The sequence below is a fragment of the Sminthopsis crassicaudata genome, chromosome 4 (assembly GCF_048593235.1).
Source record: "Sminthopsis crassicaudata isolate SCR6 chromosome 4, ASM4859323v1, whole genome shotgun sequence".
NCBI classification, from domain to species: domain Eukaryota; kingdom Metazoa; phylum Chordata; class Mammalia; order Dasyuromorphia; family Dasyuridae; genus Sminthopsis; species Sminthopsis crassicaudata.
The window spans coordinates 282,378,301-282,402,197 of NC_133620.1; the positions used below are offsets into that span (position 1 = coordinate 282,378,301).

The window sequence follows — 23,897 nt, forward strand, 5'->3', positions numbered from 1 at the left end:
CCTTCTTTCCTTCCTTCCTTTCTTCCTTCTATTCCTTCCTTCCTTCCTTCTATTCCTTCCTTCTTTCCCTCTTTCCTTCCTTCCTTCTTTCCTTCCTTCCTCCTTCCTTCCTTCCTTCCTCCTTCCTTCCTTCCTTCCTTCCTTCCTTCCTTCCTTCCTTCCTTCCTTCCTTCCTTCCTTCCTTCCTTCCATTCCTTCCTTCCCTCTTTCCTTCCTTCCTGCTTCCCTCCTGCCTTGCTTTCTTCTGCCTTTACTCTCTCCTTCCTCTCCTTATTAGTTGTTGACAAGCTAGAAGAATAAATTCAATCTAATAAGATGAAATTGAATAGAGACAGATGTACAGTCCTACACCTGTGTTCAAGAAATCAATTCCTCAAATATAAGATTGGGGGGAGTTAGACAATGGTTCCTCTCAAAAAGTTCTGGGGATACTGAAGGATCACAAACTTAATATAAGTTATACGCCAGTCAGAAAAGCTAATTAAAAAAACCCACCAAAAATGGAATTGTGAAATGATCCAACCATTCTGGAGAGCAATCTGGAATATGCCCAAAAAGTTATCAAATTGTGCATACCCTTTGACTCAACAGTCCCATTACTGAGTCTGTGTCCCCCAAGAAAATCATAAAGGAAGGAAAAAGACCCACATGTGCAAAAATGTTTGTAGCAGCTTTTTTTTGGTGATAACAAAGAATTAGAAAATGAGTAGATACCCATCAACTGAGAAATGACTAAACAAGTTGTGGTATATGAAAGTAATAGAATAATATTATTCTATGCAAAATGATGAACAAGTTGATTTTATAAAAGCCTGGAAAAATTTACAAGAACTTTTGCTGAGCAAAACAAGCAGAACCAGAAATGCACTGTACACAGTAGCAGCAAGATTGTGTAGTGATCAACTATGAAAGACTTGGTTCTTCTCAGTCTTTCAGCGATCAAGGCAATCCAGGTAAACTTTGGAGAGAAAACCCCATCCGCATCCAGAAAGAGAACTATAGAGATCGACTATAAATCAATACATGCTATGTTTACTTCTTTTTCTATTTTTTTTTCTTTTCTGTGGTTTTCTCCTTTTGTTCTGATTTTTTTTTCTCTTAACACGATTCATAAAGAAATGTATATTAAAAAGTCAATATGCAATAGCCAGAAAAAATAAAACAACAAAGGAATAAAAAAAAAAATCTGCATGATTACATCACTGACTTCTACCTTGCTTATATTGCATCTGGTTGCGCTGCTTTTCAGAAGGCTGGTCAGGGTTTCTCAAACTATGGCCCGAAGGCCAGATGAGGCCCGCTGAGGACGTTTATGGCCCGCTGGGTTATGGCAAATGGGCTGAGGGGCTGAGACAGAGTGTGAGATTTTGTTTTTACTCTAGTCTGGCCCTCCAGCAGTCTGAGGGACAGTGAACTGGTCCCCTATTTAAAAAGTTTGAGGACCATAGATAGTCTGAAGGAGTCCCTGCATAGGGCAAAGAGAATGGTGAGGGACCCCAAGACCATTCCATATAAGGAGTGGTTGAAGAAACTGTTGGAGTTTGGCCTGGAATATAAAAAGACTTAGGGGGATATGATAAATGTGTTCAAATATTTGAAAGAATGTCCCTTGGAAGAAGGATTAGATTAGTTCTGCTTAGCCTCAGAGGGCAGAAGGAGGAACAGTGAATGTGTAGAAACTGCAGAGTCTCAATGTAAACAAACAAAAAAATTTCCCAACCATTAGAGCTGTTCAGAAGTGGAATAGGGAGTGTTGGTAAGTAGCAGTCTCCTTCTCGAATGGCATCTTCAAGTTGAAGGGGATTCCTCTATAGGTACAAAGGTCTGACTCTAATCTCTCTGGAGCCCACCTTGAAATTGAGGTAGGACTCTTTAGACCAAACTCTTTAGGTAACAGGATTTTGGATACCCTTATCTTGGGGGGAGACTCAGTCTACAGTTTCTTTAGGGAGTTCCTTTTTTAGAAGGGAAAAAAGCAAGTACAAAGCCCAACGAAGAGATTTATAGGACACAACACAAATACAAATAACACAAAGTCATTCATTATGGTTACACCAATTCTAAATTCAGAATATCTCTAGATGAGACTACAGAATACCAGGCCAGATTTAAATTCAAGTCTTCCTGACTGCAGGTATAACTGCCTTACATAGTTGACAAGCAGCAGAGCTTAGTTTCATTTATGACCCCCAATTCATTGCTCTCTCTCTACCACCAGAAAGTGAAAATGGAGAGAGAGGAATAGTCAAGAGATGTTGCAAGAATGCAACTATTAGAATGAGTGACTTATTGGGCATGAGAGGCAACCTGGTATGGTGGAGTCATTGAACTTGGGTTGGAATCCTTTCCTCCTCTGTAGAGTAAGAGTAAGGGGCTGATGACTTCAAAAGTCTCTTCCAGAGAGTTTTAGAGGCTCCTTGACTGAGGCTCAGTGCTTTAGCCACTGGATCACTAGGATTCTCCCGATCTTGAGCCATCTGAAACTTGAGCAGGTGTGCTCTAAGTCATTGATAAAAATGTTGACAATCCAGGGCCAAGGACAAATTCAAGACAAGGAGGCAAATTCAATTTCATATAGGTATTGCTGAGTCTTAATGAGATGATTCTGGATGGATTTACCTTAATCAAAAGACTGAGGTAGCTGATGTGACACAAGGAATAGAGCAAAAGCCTTCAAGTGAAGGGAGAATTGAGTTCAAATTCAACTTGAGCCTAGCTATGTCACTTCACCTTTGTCTGCCTCAGTTTCTTCAACTGTAAAATGAGAGTAATAACACTTAATATTAGTTGAAATTATGAGATGATATTTTATATTATTGAAATGTTTAATTTAAATTATAATTTAAAATATTTATAAAAATAAAGGACTTAAGTTATTTTTAAAGCAGTTAGTACATAGTAGGTCCTATATAAATGCCAGCTGTTATTAATCCTGCTCTAAACCATGTCTCCTCGATAGCAATGGCAAGATGCCTTTGGCGAGCTTAATGTTTTGTTTTGTACCTCACTCAAATTAAAATCAGGCATTGCCAAAAAGGCAATGAATGAAACAGTGTAAGCGTGTGTGGCTATCCCCACCAGGGAAGAATTGGGTAGGAGAAAGGAGAAATTGTCACTAGAGAGATAGTTCGCCAGAACAGAAAGAGAGCTGGGGATGGCATAAGGTATAAGACAGCCTACCTTTGCATTGGTGTCCACCTCTGTCAGGAGACCTAGAAGAAAGCCTCCATCAAGTTGAGTGAAACATTTAGGGGAGAATGTAAACAAGCATCACAGACTGAGAGGACATAGATGGATTGCTCTCCATGTGAGATCACAGATCCATCGATGTTTTATTATTATACTTATGTTGGACTTTACGAAAACTGAAAAGATCCATCAGCTCTGGATTCACGAGTCAAGGGTTAAGGGTCGAAATCCTCCTAGGGTCCTCCTGTCTCCTCTAATCTCCCTCTGCCCCCTCCCAAGCTACTGCGCAGGATTTCCTCACTGCAGGTTAATTCCTCCTGCTTCATTAGCTCCTGGGACACAGAGCAGTCTGGGTGGTAAAAGCAATTATGCTGATGGAGCACTTGCATGTATGGGTCCCTAACTCAGTAGGAGAAAGAGGGGGGCCAGGCAGTAGTCATGGGTGATTCTGAGTGTCAGAAAGCAGAGTAAATTAGTCCTGTGAGCCAGGTGGCGGCTGGCAGGGGGTCGGGATGGCTGTCATTAGCTTCATGGAGAAAGCAATAAAACTCTGTTCATTCATAAACGGGCCACCATGAGGGCCTATTTCCTGCTCAAATAAAATTAAAAGTGATGGATGGGGCCTGGGAGAAGGAGGCAGAGTTGGGGGTGGGTTGGAGGCAGAGTGATGATAGGCCGCTTCTGGCTGAGACTCCTGATAGCTGGGAAGGCGGAGACCAACCTGAGGTTCAGAGGGGAAAGATAGGCCAGTGGGGTTAAGGGAGAGAAGCACAAGGAAGAAAAGGGGAAATTTAGGGGATTCATGTTTTCAGCATCATGCTTCCACATGGCCTCAGGCATGAAGAAGAAAAAGAGGTTGGGAAATCCCCCAAATCCCCAGAAACAGGAGGTTGCAGATCGTGTTTTTCCAGTAGCCCCTGGGCATAGGTGACGAAGTTGACAGATTGCAGGTTCTGGAATCACGAAGACTCATTTTGGTGAGTTCAAATCCTGCCTCAGACACTTAACCAGCTGTGCGACCTTGGGCAAGTTACTTAATTCCGAATGAGGTCACGGAGAATTAGACAAGACTGAAAAGACTGAACAACTTTACACTAACCCTAGGAAGTAGTCAGCAAGCATATTGTTTATTTCCACTTTACAGATGAGAAAACTCAGGCTCAGAAAGGATAAAAATAGGTTGGGATTTGACCCCAAGTTTTAGGACTACCATCATTATCATAATCATTATAGCTAGCATTCACATAGCTCTTTACTGTTTACAAAGAGCCTTACATGGATTATTTTCTTTCACATGGCTTGAACCATAGATGGAACAGTTCGCAGAGATCATCTGGCCCAATTTCCTCACCTATAGGTATCAGAACACAAATTTGAACCCAGAACTTTTGACTCCAAATTGTTTTCTTTCCAGTATGCTATACTCCAACAGGTTGTGGATAGCCTGGGTGTGCTTAACTTTTGCCCAAGTGCTGCTAGCATGAATGTGGCTCTGCCCTTCTCCCCAACATTCATTCCCACTGCCGTTGTTGTTGTTCAGTCATTTTTCATTTGTGTCTGATTCTTTGTGACCTCATTTGGGTTTTCTTGGGAAAGATACTGGAGTGGTTTGCCATTTCCTTCTGCAATTCATTTTACAGATGAGGAAACTGAGACAAACAGGCTGAAGTGACTTGCCCAGAGTCATGTCAGATTTGAACTCTTGAAGATAAGTCTTCCAAGTCTAATACTCTATCCGCTTTGACACCTAACTGCCCTCCTACTCCCACGCAGGGAGTTCATTCCTACTCCTTCCACTAGAAAGAAAGGATATTCCCATTTCTTTTCAACACTTGGTGAGGGGGAAGAAAGCTAGACGAGCAGGGTGCTCATCCCTTAGAACCTCCCTGGGCATAGAACCCACTGCAAGGAGAAGAAAGCTGTCACGCCTGCTGGCTCCCACCAAGCTGTGTAGTAGAAATTCTGATTAGAATTGGGTTTAACCCAAGTGCTTCTTGCTGCTACTGTTGAAGACCTTTTAAGTAACCCACAATGGGGAAAGATGAGAAAGTCAGATGAAAACTACATCTTGAGTTGTCCTGAGTACTTTCAAGAAGCTTTTCCAGACTAGCCACTTACCTCCTTTGTATTCTCTTGACTGTTTTATATTATAGGCTCACATAGCTTACCAACCCTTGAATATGAAGGAGGTAATTCTGCAGAATCTCAGTGTTTGAGAGGAAAGTCCTCCGGGGTGGGACTCAGCCTTATTAATCTTATATCCTTCTCAAACCTTTCCCTAACTTTGCTTGTATGTACTGTGTGCTTAAGGGGTGTTTCTTTAAATGACAAAATTTCAAGTAAATGGATTTTATCTCCTTCATGAAAATTGGAGCTCAAGGGCCAGGGGTTTAGGAGCCTCTTCCTTACCCAAACACCCCAGTGACTATGGATCTGGACAGTTCAAGAAAGTCCTCAATATTGAATAAGTTAATAAATTAATGAATAATAAATGTATTTTAACCTTCATGGCTAGCAGGCTGTTCCATTTAAAACATAATGCAGCCTGAGCACTATTAAATGGTGCAAACTGGAATCCATTGCAGTTCACCATTGACAGGACCAGGGCAGGGATTTCTACCTGAGGAATGTAGCTAGCTGATGAGCTTGACCTGAGGGGAAAAATGTTTTGTTTGGTGTTTTGAGTGGGACAGCAATGGTTTGAGTTCCCAGGATTCTGCCCCATAGCCTAGCCGGTTCCAGAGCAAGCCTTCCTGCCAAAGAGTAACCTTCACTGGTCCTGAACAGATCTGTCTCCTTCCCCAAAATTCAGACTTCATTTGCAAAAATGCAGTGCTCTTGGCAAGTCTGATCTCCCCTTCGGCATCCTTCTGTCTCTGGGAGCCTATGGCAGCATTTCCTTAGGAAATGCCAGGCCCCAGAGGAGGCATGTAAGTAATGAATTATACCAGTGACAACCGCTGGCCAGCCCTCGGCTCCCAAGGCATCATCTCTAAATCGGGCCAGGCAGGTGCCAAGTTCCAAGAGGCAGGCGTGGGTGGTCACTTACCATCAGTATCCCTGTGCACCCTCCCTAGACTACCCCAGACCCATTTTAATCTTGGGGGAGCTAATCCCCATTTTTCCTGCCAAGAAGCCAGGACATCACTGCTCACTTCCATCATCTGAGAAAAGAGAGACCCAGGGCAAACTACTTCCTCTTCTCCCAGGACATAGTATTTCCTGGCCCAGCACTTCACCTTCCTAGTGCTACTGGTAGGAGGGGTTACCACAGAAGTTGGGGTGGTGGAGATGGGAGTCTTTGAAACAAACTTTTCTTACTCATCAGATCATAGGTAGTCCCGCTCCCATTTTACAGATGAAGAAACTGAGGTCCAAAGTAATAAAATGACAAACACAAGTCCATCCGGCTAGGAAGTGGTAGACATGGGATCCTTTGACCCCAGGTGCACTACGCAATCAGAATGTGCCCTTGTGTCTTTGTCTTTTCCCGTCAAAGCTCAGGGGGCTTCTGCTCTGGTACATGCTACTACACTGTGCTGGCCAATCTCAGGGGTCCAAGGTTTCCTTCAACTTACCTTGATTGAAGACTTGTGAATCATCAAATGAATCACTTGACAAAAGCAGATTAAACAGTGTGTGTGATGCGTGTCTGTGTGTGTGTGGGGGTATTTGGGTGGGTGTTAGAGAGAGAGAAAGAACCGAAAGAGGTCAGTGTAGATAAGAAATAGGGAAGGAATAGAAAGAGTATCAGTTAGGTCAAATAGGGGGCCACAACAAAGCAGGAAATCATCAGCCCAAGTCCTGACCCCTTCCTAAATTAGGGTATAAAAATAATCAACCCAGCTACCCAAGTAAGCCTTGCCTCCCAGGACTTGTTAATGATACAAGCACTTTGTGAAGGAAGGGGAGGGAAAGAGGGGACAAAGATCAAGTCGCTCCACGCTGAATACGCTCACCAGAGTAGGAAACAGGGAGAAAAAGGGAATGGGTGATCCATAGCTAGGAAGAAGGCTATGAGGAGGGATTGAGGAGTAATGGAAAGGATAGAGAGGGAAGAAGAGAAGGCGGAAGGAAGGGAAAGAGAAAGAAGGCTAAGAATAGGATAGAAAAGAAAATGGTAGAAGGTGGGAAGGGGAGAGGAGAGAGAGGAAGGAAAATGCGTCCCTCCATTTTCTATTTTGCTAGGTTGTTGTCTCCGAGGATTAAGGGAAAGGAATAGAGATTGGTGAATGATAAAAAGCTGCACAAATGGTACGTACTAGACACATAAAGATCCAGAAAGGGGAGGAGGGAATTATGAGTAGCATTTAGGGATGGAGTATAGAGTATAGTATGTTTATGCCATTATGTTTATACTGGCATATTGTGTTTCCATCCACACTACCCCAATCCCACATCCAGGGACCCATCTAAAGCAGAAGGTTCTGGGGCAAGAGTGATCTTACCACTACTGGCCCAGGGCAGGTACCAGGGACAGCTGACGTTGACATAGGTTCCAGGGAGTCCATCTGGCCAACAGGCATAGCTATCAAAGGTCCGGTTGCAAAATATGCCTCCTGAATAAAGAGAATGGAGAAGACAGCTGATTAGGTGAAAATGGGAATAAGAAAGGTCCTCTTTAAAGGTTAAGAGCCTTCTCTTTGCACCCACAAACTCCTTGCACAAATTAGAGCAATCTGGCTGACCCAGTGGAGAAGAGCTCTGAGTCTGAATTCTTGTCCCTAATTTCTCTGTGACTGTGAGGTCAGTGCTGACTTCCATCCCTACTTTATGTCCCTTTGTTCATCTATAAAGAAGAAAGAAGTGGAAAGCTCACCCCTTCATTTTCCAAGGTTCTGGGGAGAAAAAGATCACTCTTTTCCCTGGATTTCCAAACTGGGGATTTCCCTGAGCTCTTCTATCAGAGCTCAGACATCTCTGACATTAATATATCCATATTCAGGAATAGCTCGTGGCCAACCATTGCTTCTCTTCTGATCTCCCCACTTCAGTGCCCACTTATCCCAAACTCTGCTCTCCTCCCAATCTGAAGGGATTCCCCTCACATTTGAGATTCCTTCCAAATCTACAATTCCCAATAAAAATCATACTAATTCATGTTTCAGGTTCTCATCTTCTTGTGCCTGAAGTTCAGGAACAGCCTCTTAATAAATTCCCTTCCTGTTCTTATTAAACCTGAATGAATCTGCCACAGTGATCTTCCTAGAATACTGTTTATACAATTTCATTCCTCTGCTTAAGATCCCCCAATGCATTCTTTATTTTATTTTATTTTATTTTATGCTGAGGCAATTGGGGTTAAGTGACTTGCCCAGGGTCACACAGCTAGGAAGTGTTAAGTGTCTGAGACCAGATTTGAACTCGGGTCCTCCTGAATTCAGGGCTGGTGCTCTACCCACTGCACCATCTATCGAGCTGCTCCTTCATGCATTCTTTTATTCAGATCTGAAAGGTTTCTTGGAGACCATTTTGTCCAACCCTATCATTTTACAGATGAGGAAAATAAGGGACAATTAGAACAGAAAGGTTATATGGAAAAGAATCAGGATTTAAATCCAGTTCTTCATTGTTTTCCAATTTGCTCCACTGCTTTTCCTCTCATTCATTCATCTATCCATCTATCTATCCAATATTTGCTGAGTCCCTGCTAGGCACAATTGCCTATATCAAGTGGTGAGGAAAATCCCCAAAAAGAAACCCAGAAGAGTTTCTAGTCTGGTAAAGGGATAAAATACGAAGTCAAATAACGGTAATACAAGTCATAAGTGATAAGGAAGTAGGAGAGGTGCAAAGTGTTTAAAGAGGTTAAGAGTTGCAAGAAAAGATTGGTCACTTACAGGTTGGGTTGGGGAGCAGGAAAAATGCTGATCTGGGGGGGAGGTATTTCTGTATCTGAGGGGTGCGGAGGATTTTGAGATTCAACATAATGTAGTAGAAAGAGCACTTTATTTGGAGTAAAAAAAAAAAAACTAGTTTTCTGAGTATTCTACTCACTATCTTTGTGACTTGGGTAAACCACTTCCTCACTCCAATTTGTTCATCTCTATAATGAAACAGTTGAATTAGATCTCCAAGATCCTTCTTGCTCTATTTTATGATTCTGTTTCTGTTTGGTAGAACAGTAACAGGACAAAGGGAAAGTCTGAGTGGGACAGCAGTAGAATGTGGGAGGAAAGTCAAATCAATCTCAATGACAGAGACACAAAATAGAGTGCTCACCTGTGGCTGGGAGAGGTGTCTCTTGTATGGATTGTTCACACTTCAGGCGATATTCCCTCCATTTATATATTGTTTCCGAAAAGGATTGCACCTAAGGAAAGATAACAATTATAATAACAAATGATAGAAGTGGTGAGAGGCAGCTTGGCATAATGAAGTGAGAGCCAGCCTTAAAGTCAAGAAGAGCAGATTCTAGTGTGACTTCTGACTCACACTGGATGAGACCTTAGAAACTCACTTAAAGAGTGCTCTAGGTACTCTTTAAAACCATAAACTGCAAAGAAGGTGCTGATTTGTACTGTGAAGGAGGTATAATTCCCATTATACAGAGGAGAGAATTGAGACTCAAAGATTATAGGATTTACTCACAGTCATACAATAAAGCAGGACTTAAAACCATGCTTACTAACCTGAAGTCAGCCAACTCCACAAACTTGTGAGGATCAAAAGGGATATTATTTGTAAAGTGATTAGCAGAGTATCTGGTAAGCACTTAATAAATGTTTATTTCCTTCCTTCAGTTTTTCATATGTAAAATAAAAGGGTTCAACTAGATGATGACTAAAGTCCCTTCCAACTTTAAATCCTATAATTCCAAGTCACTGAACTTCTTTGAGTTGCAGTTTCTTCTTTGTAAAAAATCTCTAATAAGATCCAGAGTTGGAAAGTACTTTAGAAGTTATTTTAGTCCATTTTTGTAGATGAGGAAATGGAGGCCTCCAGACTTTGTCCAAGTCAATGTAAGTAGTAATGAAGCGGGTTGAGGTCCCTTTAATAAACTGTATTTCCTATTGATCTGTGATCCCTTTCAGATTCCCAGCCCCTCCTGGCTGAGGCAGATCCTCCCCCGACAAGTTGTCTTTCAGGGATGCCAGAGCCTTTGATTCAATTACAAATCCTGGTCAAAAAGCATCCCTTTGAATTCCAATAGGAGATCTGGGCTGTCCTTGTCCCCACTGGGTCTGAGCCAACGTGGGCTGCCCAGCCCCCACTAAGACACCTAATATAATAGTTTCCATCAACTAAAGTCTTTGCAGATGGACTTCGGTAGCTCCCTTTGCTGCCAGGACTTTCTGTCCACTGAGAACTGCATTCTCAGTGCAAAACTCTATTTTCCATAGATCTGCCACCATAGAAGTCAGTCTCTGGGTAAACTGATTTCTATCTAACAATAAACTTTCATTTTGCAACTAATATTCGGGAATGAGTGAATTGTTTCATTCCTAAAGCCTGTAGCCGATTTAAAGAGGATTCTTAATAAGTCTCTTATAGCCACTAACCTCTAGACCACTAGGAATCTAGACCATTCTAAACCTTATGAGTAAGACTCACCCCGAGGTCTTTAATTAAAGACTGGGTGAGTACTTGTAAGGGATGTTGTAGAGAAGGCTCTTGTTCAGATATGGGCTGGCCACCAAGGTCTCTTCCAGTTCTGAGATTTCATGAAATGATCAGACTAGAATCTGAATCCAGGTCTTGTGTAATTTCTACTTTGAGGTTGCAAAACTTCAAAGGTGAATGTGAGGCTGCTGCTCACCAAGCAATTTAGTAATTGTCACCAACCAGTGTTTCAGACACTGTGCTAAACATTGGGGATACAAAGAAAGGTATAAGCCAATCTAAATTCTAGTGGGTAAGACAACATAAACAACTAATGTCATTGGATCCATCTCAAAGGAAAGGTTGAACAAAGTCTATAGAAATGTGAAATAGAATTATTCCATACCACTGTGCCTCCATGCCTGCAATTCCCCCCATTGCCCAAGAAATCTTTCTTTGAGGTATCCCATATGGAAGGTGCCCATTAAAAGGATGTATGTCTACTCATTGTCCACAGCAAATGCTTCTAAATGGACTGTGTTTTTTAGGTGTTTTTTTAAAAGGGTGTAACATGATAATTGCCCAAAAGAGATGAGACTGGCATGGGTTTTTTTGTGTTTTTTAAAATTCATACCTGATTATAATGTCACCTGAGAGATGACATATTAACTCGTTATCTCCTCATGGGCATCAGAATAAATTAGCTTAGTGCTGCTACTGGGCTTATATCCCAAAGAAATACTAAAGAGGGGAAAGGGACCTGTATGTGCCAAAATGTTTGTGGCAGCCCTTTTCATAGTGGCTAGAAACTGAGTGGATGTCCATCAGTTGGAGAATGGTTGGGTAAATTATGGTATATGAAGGTTATGGAATATTACTTTTCTGTAAGAAATGACCAGCAGGAGGATTTCAGAGAGGTTTGGAGAGACTTACATGATCTGATGCTGAGTAAAATGAGCAGAACCAGAAGATCACTATACATTTCAACAATAATACTGTATGAGGATGTATTCTGATGGAAGTGGATATCTTCAACATAGAGAAGAGCTAATTCAGTTCCAATTCATCAAAGATGGACAGAATCAGTTACACCAAGAGAAGGAACCCTGGGAAATGAGTGTAAACTGTTTGTATTTTTTGTTTTTCTTCCCAGGTTATTTTTACCTTCCGAATCCAATTCTTCCTGTGTAACAAGAAATTCGGTTCTGCACACAGATATTGTATCTAGGATATACTATAACATATCTAACATATATGGGACTGCCTGCCATCTAGGGGAGGGGGTGGAAGGAGGGAGGGAGAAATTCAGACTAGAAGTGAATACAAGGGATAACGTAGTAAAAAATTACCCATGCATATGTACTGTCAAAAATTATAATTATAAAATTAATAAAAAATTTTTAAAAAGAATAAATTAGCTTATCAGAAGAGACCAGGAACACAAGATCCTGTCACAGAGGGCAAAAAATGGCAGAAACATAATGGCCAGGTAAGAGCCTAAAGTGAGAGAAGGCAGGCAACAAGATTCTGGGTGGGCTTCTGTGGGCAACAGAGCTGTGAAGATGAATTTCCTCAATAAAGGGTAGTTATAAAATCATTTAACTGCTTTGAAAACAGACCAAGAAAGGTGCATCAAGAATAATACTTTCACCTTTCAATCACCCTTATTATTTCAGGCCATCACTTGAGTAAGAATCTCCTAATTGGTCTCTAGGTTTTCCCCTTTCCCATCCATCTACCCCACAGTGGCCAAAATGATATTTCTAAAACAAAGACCAGACTATGTCATTCCACCACTCAAAAACCTTCTCTGGCTCCCTACTGATAAAACACAAAAGCCTCCCTAATAAGAAAACCTCTTCACCATCTGTCTCCCATTGCCATAAGACTGAAGACTTATTTTATATTCCTCTTCTTTGGGTATTCTCTCTTACAGTCCAATTTATCTACCAGATGTTTCTCAGAAACATAGTAGGCATGAAATAATGTGGAAATGAAAAGAAGTGATGAATGTAAAATGTTTTTTAAACTCTTAAGGGTAGTCACTAAGGTTATCTAGTTATCTTTATGCAATAACTAAGAGAGATTCATAATTGAGCAGAAGGATTCTGGCTCTAGAATCTTAAAGAAATAGATTCCAATCTTGTTTCTGATACTAGCTTTGTGATCACGGGCAAGTCCCAGTGGAGAAAGCAAGGCAAGTGACCTTGCACAGCCCTCTCTCATGTCAATTCAATGCAATTGCATGTCACAGCATCACCTCCCTGATGTCATGGCCCTCTTCTAGAACAAAGGACAGATAATAACAACAATCAAATGCTACCTGCCTCGGGAGGGTCATTGTGACCTTGGTCTCAAGACCAAGTGCTTTGCAAAGCGTAGAGTGCAATATAAATATCAGTTATCCTTAGAAATTTAATAAATGTTTATTGTATTTGCATCTTGAATAAATGTGTGTATAGTCCCAAGGGTAACTCTGAAGGCCATGAATAAATAAAATGCCTGCCAAGTTTGTTATCCAATAAAACAAAACATAGTTTCCTTACTTTATCCCTTTTGCTTAAGATCATAGATTCATTTAGCAAATGTGGAAACTAAGTCCCAATTAAGTGATGAGTCACATAAGTGGTAAGTAACAAAGGGAAGATTTGAAGCCAGGTCCTCTGCCCCCATCCATGCTACCATTTTTCTTAGGGTCAGCTCTAGCTCTCATGTCCCCAGAAAGCCAAAAATCGCATCTTCCTCTTCCTTCATTTGCTCTTCCCAGCCCAGCCCACCTGAGCCACCAACTCCACTCCCTCATCCCAATCCCTCCTCTACTTTACTGATCAGAGAGACAAGTCTCCTTATAACTGACAGTCCTGGCGTGATCCTTTACATCCTGGTCCCATCAAACCCCTACCAAATTACATCTTCAGGTAGCACTCCTGATCTAGGTGAGATAACTGAGGTCAGTTAGAGGAACCAAACAGAAGTCAACTCTGACATCGACGGTGGAAGAGGAGGATGCGAAACCCAGGACATTCCTGGGCAAAAGTTTAGGATGATCCCTCTCACAGCCACCAAGACAAGCCCCAGATTATGTCTCTCCCATCAAATTAAAATCCTTAGTCACAGATTCTGAGCCTCCTCAAAGGCTCTCTGATCCAGCTTCCTAATTTTGTAGATGAGGAGCCCAGGAAGGCTAAATTAACTTTCCCAGTGCCTAATTGGGCTTTTTCTTGGGCTCTTTGAAGCAAATGTGATTGTACCATTTATTTTTATGCAGCCTTTGGCATTTCCCACCAGCCTGGGCACAGAAGCTCTGTCTTCTCCTTTCTTTCTCCCTTAGTGCCTAGCCGAGAGCTGTATGCAAATAATGAAGACCGATGGCCCACTGCCTAATCCTCCTGTTATAACTGCCCCACGCTGCCTTTCCCCTATTCACCGGTCACTCGATAAGGCAGGTGACCTGGAGGCTAAAAGGTTTTATCAGCCTCTTCCAGGGACAGGCAGCTGGCTAGTTCTCCAGAGTGGAGGGCTCTTCAGAACAGATTAACTTCCCAGGCTTCAATGTCCCTTCACCCAACCCTATTACTGGCAGGCCTGTCAGATTTACCTCTTCTCCCCCTCCCCCTTCCCCACATCATTGCTATGTTCATCTAAGTAAGGACTTAATGTGTCTGTTATAACTGCCTATCTTGTCAAAGGCTGATGGAATTTAAGGGGAAGAGAAGCCACAAGTTCTTGCCTTCATGGAATCCCCTCAATATTCCATCTCCCTGTACTCTACCCCTTTTCTTGGAAATACCCAGAATACCCTTCCCTCTCCATTTCTGACTTGAAGGAAAGTTATGTTCCTTTAAGGTTCAGCTCAGGTGCCTTCTACCCCCATGAAGCCTTTCCTGATTCTCCCACCTAATAGTGGTGTTTGTTTGCTTTGTTGCTAACTTCATATTGCCTTGAACTTTTTTACGGCCATACTAATGACCCTAAGAGGTATTTTTGAGATATTTGCAAAATACTTTGAACAGGCCAGACACATAGTAGGCTCTTAATACATATTTCTTCTTTTCCAGCTTTTCCCCATCCCACCCAAGTAGAATTTGACTATGGAACTTTGGATTCCATCCAGCACAGTGTTTTGTTACTAGTAAGTACTTTTTAAATAAATAGCAATTGAACTAAAGGTTCTATTCCTGGATTCTGCACCTTGCTGCCTAACTTTCCTGGGCTTCAGCCACTTCGTTTACAAAATTAGAGAGTTGTATTACACAGCCACTAAGGTGGCTCAAAACCTATGATTTAGGATTCTTGGGAGAGGTATAATCCAGCTCTCAGGGGGCTCTCATTCTAATATTGCTAGGGAAGACCATCATATTGAACTCTCTCTATTGGACATCTGGAGAACTAGCCAGGATCTCTCTCTCCATCCCTTATGGGATATCTGACTTCTCAACTACCTAACAATTGCTATTTATCACTACAAGATTACAAATGCACTTTATATAAATTATCTCTTGTTAGGGACCCAAGAGAACAAGTTTTTAGAACTGGCTGTCCATAGCAGGGATTCTAAATTTTTTTCCACTCACAACCCTTTTTCATCTGAGAAATTTTTATATGACCCCGGATATATAGGTATATAAAATAAGTATATTAATCAAACATTTACTGATAATAAATCATTATTTCTTGACCTCCACATTCAGTTATAAGACCCCACATGGGGTCATGACCCATAATTTAAGAAGCTTTGATCTTTAGAGAGTGTAAAGATCTAATGAGACAATGGTGCTTTGCAATAATAAAGCATTGTAAAATGCATCATTAATTAAATGGTTAGAAATATAATCTGTACTCAGATTGTGGAAGGCCTTGAATTCACTGCTTAGAGTATGTTCCTGAGGAGGGGGGTGGCATGGTTAAAGTGTTATTTTAAGAAGCTCTCCACCTAAATAATTATTGAAATATTAAATATAACATGTCCAAAATAGAACTCATTAGTCTAGCCCTTAACCTGTCCCTCCTCCAAATTTCTCTATATCTGTAGAGGAAAATGTCATTGTCTCAATTGCTAAGGTTCCTCACCTGAAATCCATCCGTGAATCTCCCCCACCTCATATCTCTATGTCTAATCAGCTGCTAAGTCTCTATCCACGTAGAAGTTGCTAAGATAATGTTAAGAAGAACGAAGATATTTTTCAGGTGATAGAACCAATATTTTTGGTATGCAAACTCAATTCATAATGCCCTTCTATAGCATCTAATCAAAGAGATAGCCCAAGAAAATTGTTTTACTTGTTGCCTTCTGCTGTATCTGCTCTTGCCATAGGGTGCATCTCAGCATCTTAGCTTGAAACTAATAAAGACCAAAAGACACAGTGTTCTTTCTCTGAGTCTTTTTAATACCTTTCTCCAACCACAGGAAGGTTTTACTTGGGAGGAAGTCTATGTTCAGTCCACCTTACAGCCAGGGTTGCCAGCCTGAGCTCCTGAAAAGTAACAGTCCCCACCTTTTCTTTAATTTTATTTGTTTAGAAGTGAGACTTATTAGCAGATAGAATTCAATGTGTCCTTTGGGTTGCCCCAAGCAGTTGGAGGCTAAGAGCTGGGAGACCTGAAGAGGCAGAATAAAGTATTTCTCTTGCCAGAAAAATCCAAAATCCTAATCAAATTCTTTCTACAACCATATTTGGTAAACAGTTAAGATTTCAGGAGACCCTTCACTTTGCAAAAGCAACACATCCAACTTCCCTGATGCCTAAAATTTTTCAATCAGAAATACTTTGTTTTAATGCTCAGATCTGTTAATTTAAAAAAAATACTAATATCAGGGGCAGCTAGGTGGCACAGTGAATAGAGCACCAGCCCTTGGAGTCAGGAGGACTTGAGTTCAAATCTCATCTCAGACACTTAACATTTCCTAGTTGTGTGACCCTGGCCAAGTCACTTAACCCCAATTGCCTTAGCAAAAAATTTAAAAAATTTTTTTTTAAATTACTAATAATCCTGGGAAGGGTAATAAAGTCAGGCTCACCACATCAGAGTTATATTACACCAATACTTAGAAGGGATCTTAGAAATCCAGTCTTATTCCCTTATTTTACAAATGAAAAAACAAACCTGGAGACATAAGATGACTTGTCCGAAGTCATAGAGATACACAGTCCACATTAGAACTCAGATCCCCTGAATCAGAACCCAGCACTCTTTCTGCAGTATCCACCCTCATCTTTGCTGTATAGTCTTGCTTGCCCCAAACCCACTCTCAGCCAGCAGAGTTAGTTCCCCATCCAAGGGGAAGCTGACATTTTCCTTAGGGCAGAGAGCCAGAGTTAGAAAGCTGTTTTAGCTCCAGTTTTGGCCCAGCAACTGCACTAAAACAGCTTCATGCAACACCTTCTTAAGCAGGTTTCCTGGAATGGAGTTGGAGGGAAGTATATCCTTGGTCTTCTAAACAGCAAAGACCAGGGCCCAAGTGGCCTATTTTAGAAAGCCTTCCCTGATTGACAAGAGGCAGAGGAAAACAATTCCTTGCCCAAAGGAGATGAGGCAGAAATGTATCAAGTATCTTCCAGGAAATTATCCATAAAGAGAGAGCTATAGACAGATAGATAGACAGACAGGAAGATAGATATTGATAGATAGAAAAAGATAATAATATATATTGATACCTAGATATTAATAGAGATTGATAAAGATAGATAAGATATAGATATTTAGATATAGATGATAGGTAGAAATATATAAAGATAGATAATAGATACAGATATCTAGATGATCTATGTATCTATATTTTCTGTCTCCTCTGAACAATATTTCAAGAGTTTCCTTACCTTTGAATCCTGGAGCACATACCTCATTAATTATAATGCTTTTATACTTTTGATACCCCAGAGCCATAACTAGGAAAGGCAACTAATTTTCCCTACTGGCCTTTCACATTTGGAGATGCCAGGGGTCTCTATCATCGAGTTACATCCCTCCCTAAATAAACTCTTCTCCAGTTCCACCCAGTTGTATTTTACTCCATCCACCCCTACCTATAGCCTCCCTGACAGTGGTCACTCCCTAGAATCCCAGGGTGTGCCACAGGGTTGTTTCCTGTTTAATTCCTCCTGCCTTTTACTAAATTGAGTGTGGGGCTCCTTGCTGTAGCCACAATTTATGGTCTTTACCCCAGGCACAAAAATTCCCAGTTATGCCTCTATTCCTTATACCCAGTATGCTAGTGTAGCTTCAGGGCCTGGGGAAGAGGTTTAAGGGACAGAAGAATGGGCAATTAAAGACTGAGAAGGAACAATCTTGTCTCTGACAAGCAGGCCCTCTGGATGTCAAGTAGATCAGGTACCTCTCTGCCTCACAGAGACTGCTCTTGCTTCAAAATTCTTTAGGTTAATTGCAAGTACAGGAAATGGTACTATTTAGAATTCAGGGAAACATAAGGGAAGATTTGTATTAACTAATTGAGGGTAAAATAAGCTGACCCTGGGAAACTATAAAAAAAAAAGTGAATTACAATGTAAACAGAAAGAACAAAACTTGAAATCGTTTAGTCCTGATGACCAAGTTGGATTCCCCAAAAGAATGAAAAGAAGGTAGCGCCTCCTTCTGTTTGTGCTAAGGTGATGGACTTGGATGTGGGATGTGGACTAGACTGTCAGACTTGTTAGTGTTTGGGTCACCAATCCACCTTAATCTTAGCACTCTCCTTAAGAGATTAGTTTAAAAGGACCAAGGTCTCTCACTGCATCCAGGGCCAACTTCAGTCATCCAGATCTTATCTTGCCACTGGACCCAGATGGCTCCAAAGGTGAAAGTGAGGCTGGTGAATCTGCACAGCCCTCCCTCACTTAAACCTAATTCATCTCTGTGTTATCGCATCACCTCCCTGATGTCGAGGTCCTCTTCAAGAAGGAAGGACAATGTCCTGAGGAGTTCGTTTTTTAGGGTCTTTTTCAGAAGGTGTTTGATGAATTCTTTCAATGCCTATTTTCCCTTCTGTTTCTATTATCTCTGGACAGTTCTCTTTGATGATTTCCTGTAAAATAGAATCTAGCCTCTTTTTTTGATCATAGTTTTCGGGAAGTCCAATGATCCTCAGATTATCTCTCCTAGATCTATTTTCCAGTTCTATAGATTTTCCCAGTAAGTATTTGACGTTATTCTCCAGCTTTTCATTTTTTTTTTTGTTTTGTTTGATTGATACTTGGTTTCTCAATGAATCATTCATTTCTATTTGTTCCATCCTGATTTTTAATGAGTTATTTTCTTCAATGAATTATTTTGCTCTGCTGAATTTTTTTCCATTTCACTAATTTTTTTGTTTTAGTGAATTATTTTCTTTTTCCAATTCAGAAATCCTACTTTCTTGAGAATTTTTAACCTTTTCTAATTCACAAATGTTGTTTTCCTACACCTCCTGTGAATTCTTTATTTTTTCCAACTCAAATTTCAGGACGTTGTTATTCTCTATGATAGCTTCTCTTTCCTTTCCCCATTTTTCTTCAAACTCTCTTAACTTTTTAATAGTCTCTTCTAGGAGAGAGTTATGTGATGGGGGGCATGTATCATTCCCCTTTAGGGTGTTATCTGGAGACTGCCTGGTGTTAGCTTCCTTGCAGTTGGATACCTGCTCTTACTCTGTGTAGAAGGTGTCAATCATTCTCTTCAGCTTCTTACTCATTATTAAAAATCTGTTGGGGTTTGCCCTTGGGGTAAGAAGTTTATTTATTTACCAGCTTCCTCCCAGATGGGAGGTAGAATGCAACAACCCTGTGCCTGAGCTAAGAGAGAGTTCTGGGAGAGAGTTCTGCTCCACCCTCCCGGGAAATGCCTCAGAAGTGGTTAGCATGGATGTGCTGTGAGGAGTGCCCAGTGAAGGACCCCGCTGTGTGGCCTAGCGACCCTGAGATTTAAGGCTGAACAGTGAAAGCATCACAAACCCCAGCCAATGCCTCCTGTGGGGCCGTGGATATCAGCAGCTAACATGAAAAACCCCTGTGCTCAAAACCGGAAGTGTCTGCCTGGAAACCTCGGTCCCTACTTCAAAGGTAGCATAGAAAATGAAGCCATATTAATACTAAACATATATGCACCAAGTGTATAGCATCTAACTTCCTAAAGGAAAAGTTAAGAGAGTTGCAAGAAGAAATAGATAGCAAAACTATAATAGTGGGAGATCTCAACCTTGGACTCTCAGAATTAGACAAATCAAACCACAAAACAAATAAGAAAGAAATTAAAAAGGTAAATAGAACATTAGAAAAACTAGATATGATAGACCTTTGGAGAAAACGGAATGGTGATAGAAAGAAGTATACTTTCTTCTCAGCAGTTCATGGAATCTATACAAAAATTGACCATATATTAGAACATAAAGATCTCAAAATTAAATGCAGGAAGGCAGAAATAGTAAATGCCTTCTTCTCAGATCACAATGCAATAAAAACTACATTCAATAAGTAGTTAGGGGTAAATAGACCAAAAAGTAATTGGAAACTGAATAATCTCATCTTAAAGAATGACTGGGAGAAACAGCAAATTATAGAAACAATTAATAATTTCACCCAAGAAAATGACAATGATGAGACATCATACCAAAATTTGTGGGATGCAGCTAAAGCAGTAATAAGGGGAAATTTTATGTCTTTAGAGGCTTATTTGAATAAAATAGAAAAAGAGAAGATTAATGAATTGGGCCTGCAACTTAAAAAGCTAAAAAAGACCAAATTAAACCCCCCCAACCAAAAACTAAACTTGAAATACTAAAATTAAAAGGAGAAATCAATAATATTTAAAGTTAAAAAAAACTATTGAATTAATAAATAAAACCAAGAGTTGGTTTTATGAAAAAGCCAATAAAATAGATAAACCTTTGGTAAATCTGATCAGAAAAAGGAAAGAGGAAAATCACATTGTTAGTCTTACAAATGAAAAGGGGATCTTTCCATTAATGAAGAGGAAATTAGAGAAATAATGAGTTATTTTGCCCAACTTTATGCCAATAAATTTGATAACTTAAGTGAAATGGATGACTACCTCCAAAAATATAGGCTTCCTAGATTAACAGAGGAGGAGATAAATTGTTTAAATAGTCCCATTTCAGAAAAAGAAATAGAACAAGCTATTAATCAACTCCCCAGGAAAAAGTCCCCAGGACTAGATGGATTTACATGTGAATTCTACCAAACATTTAAAGAACACCTAACTCCAATGCTATATAAACTATTTGAAAAAATAGGGGATGAAGGAGTCCTACCAAACTCCTTTTATGACACAGACATGGTACTGATACCTAAACCAGGTAGATCGAAAACTGAGAAAGAAAACTATAGACCAATTTCCTTAATGAATATTGATGCTAAAATCTTAAATAAGATATTAGCAAAAAGACTTCAGAAAATCATCCCCAAGATAATACACTGTGATCAAGTAGGATTTATACCAGGAATGCAGGGCTGGTTTAATATTAGGAAAATTATTAGTATAATTGAGCATATTAATAATCAAATTAATAAAAACCATTTGATCATCTCAATAGATGCAGAAAAAGCATTTGATAAAATCCAACATCCATTCCTACTAAAAACGCTTGAGAGTATAGGAATAAATGGACTATTCTTTAAAATAATAAGGAGCATATATTTAAAACCATCAGTAAACATCATATATAATGGAGATAAACTGGAACTGAACTGGAATAATCCTGTAAGATCAGGAGTGAAACAAGGTTGCCCACTATCACCATTACTATTCAATATTGTATTAGAAATGCTAGCCTCGGCCATAAGAGCCGAGAAAGAGATTCAAGGAATTAGAGTAGGAAATGAGGAAATCAAACTACCACTCTTTGCAGATGACATGATGGTATACTTAGAGAACCCCAAAAACTCTGCTAAAAAGCTATCAGAAATAATTCAGAACTTTAGCAAAGTTGCAGGATACAAAATAAATCCACATAAATCCTCAGCATTTTTATACAATACCAACACAATCCAAGAGCAAGAGATACAGAGAGAAATTCCATTCAAAATAACTGTTGATAGTATAAAATATTTGGGAATATATCTACCAAAGGAAAGTCAGGAGTTATATGAGCAAAATTACAAAACACTTGCCACAAAAATAAAGTCAGATTTAAATAATTGGAAAGACATTCAGTGCTCTTGGATAGGCTGAGCGAATATAATAAAGATGACAATACTCCCCAAACTAATCTATTTATTTAGTGCTATACCAATCAGACTCCCAAGAAACTATTTTAATGACCTACAAAAATAACAACAGAATTCATATGGAACAACAAAAGGTCGAGAATTTCAAGGGAAGTAATGAAAAAAAAGTCAGATGAAGGTGGTCTAGCTGTACCTGATCTAGAACTATATTATAAAGCAACAATCACCAAAACCATTTGGTATTGGCTAAGAGATAGACCGGTCGATCAGTAGAAGAGATTAGGTATAAAGAACAAAAAAGGGTACAACTATAGCAATCTAGTGTTTAACAAACCCAAAGATACCAACATTTGGGATAAAAATTCATTATTTGAAAAAAACTGTTTGGAAGACTAGAAATTAGTATGGCAGAAATTAGATATGGATCCACACTTAATACCATATACCAAGATAAGATCATAAGGCATAAAGAATGAGATCATAAATAGATTAGAGAAACAGAGAATAATCTAACTCTCAGATCTGTGGAGGAGGAAGGAATTTATGACCAGAGGAGAACTAGAGATCATTATTGATCACAAAATAGAAGATTTTGATTACATAAAACTAAAAAGTTTCTGTACAAACAATTCTAATGCAAACAAGATTAGAAGGGAAGTAACAAATTGGGAAAATATTTTACAGTTAAAGGTTCTGATAAAGGTCTCATTTCCAAAATATATAGAGAACTGACCCTAATTTATAAAAAATCAAACCATTCTCCAATTGATAAATGGTCAAAGGATATGAACAGACAATTCTCAGATGATGAAATTGAAATTATATCCACTCATATGAAAGAGTGTTCCAAATCACTGATCAGAGAAATGCAAATTAAGACCACTCTGAGATACCACTACACACCTGTCAGGTTGGCTAAGATGACAGGAACAAATAATGATGAATGTTGGAAGGGATGTGGGAAAACTGGGACACTGATGCATTGTTGGTGGAGTTGTGAAAGAATCCAGCCATTCTGGAGAGCAATTTGGAACTATGCCCAAAAAGTTATCAAACTGTGCATACTCTTTGACCCAGCATCGCTGCTATTGGGCTTATATCCCAAAGAAATACTAAAGAAGGGAAAGGGACCTGTATGTGCCAAAATGTTTGTAGCAGCTCTTTTTGTAGTGGCTAGAAACTGGAAGATGAATGGATGTCCATCAGTTGGAGAATGGTTGGGTAAATTATGGTATATGAAGGTTATGGAATATTATTGCTCTGTAAGAAATGACCAGCAGGATGAATTCAGAGAGGCTTGGAGAGACTTACATCAACTGTTGCTGAGTGAAATGAGCAGAACCAGAAGATCGCTGTACACTTCAGCAACAATACTGTATGAGGATGTATTCTGATGGAAGTGGATATCTTCAACATAAAGAAGATCCAACTCACTTCCAGTTGATCAATGATGGACAGAAACAACTACACCCAGAGAAGGAACACTGGGAATTGAATGTAAAATATTATCACTACTGTCTATCTACCCAGGTTACTTATACCTTCGGAATCCAATACTTAACGTGCAACAAGAAAATTGGATTTACACACATATATTGTATCTAGGTTATACTGTAACACATGTAAAATATATGAGACTGCCAGTCATGTAGGGGAGGGAGTAGAGGAAGGCAGGGGAAAATCTGGAAAAATGATTACAAGGGATAATGTTATAAAAAAATTACTCATGCATATATACTGTCAAAAAATTTTATAATTATAAAATTAATTTTAAAAATTAAAAAAAAAAAAAGAAGAAGGAAGGACAAACAACAACAACAGTCCACATTTATCTTCTATGTGGCTTGTCTGGACGTAAATTGCATGTGATCCCCTTGAGAAGAAGGGATGGTTTGTTCTTTTTTTTAACCTTTGTTTCCCAGAATTTATCATAGTTCCTGACACATAGCAGGTGCTTAATAAATACAAGCTGGCTGATTGCCAGGATGCTTTTGCTGAAGTGCTACC

General features: G+C 39.8%; 1 protein-coding gene across 1 annotated transcript in view; it reads right to left on the reverse strand.

The window, feature by feature from the left end:
• GLP1R (glucagon like peptide 1 receptor) overlaps window positions 1-23,897 on the reverse strand; it is a 90,588-nt gene that overhangs the window by 59,887 nt on the left and 6,804 nt on the right. The window contains exons 2-3 of the mRNA XM_074311022.1: window positions 9,412-9,502; window positions 7,638-7,748 (exon numbers count right to left, since the gene is read on the reverse strand). Coding sequence (XP_074167123.1) covers window positions 7,638-7,748; window positions 9,412-9,502 — 202 coding nt within the window. The remainder of the gene's footprint in view (window positions 1-7,637; window positions 7,749-9,411; window positions 9,503-23,897) is intronic.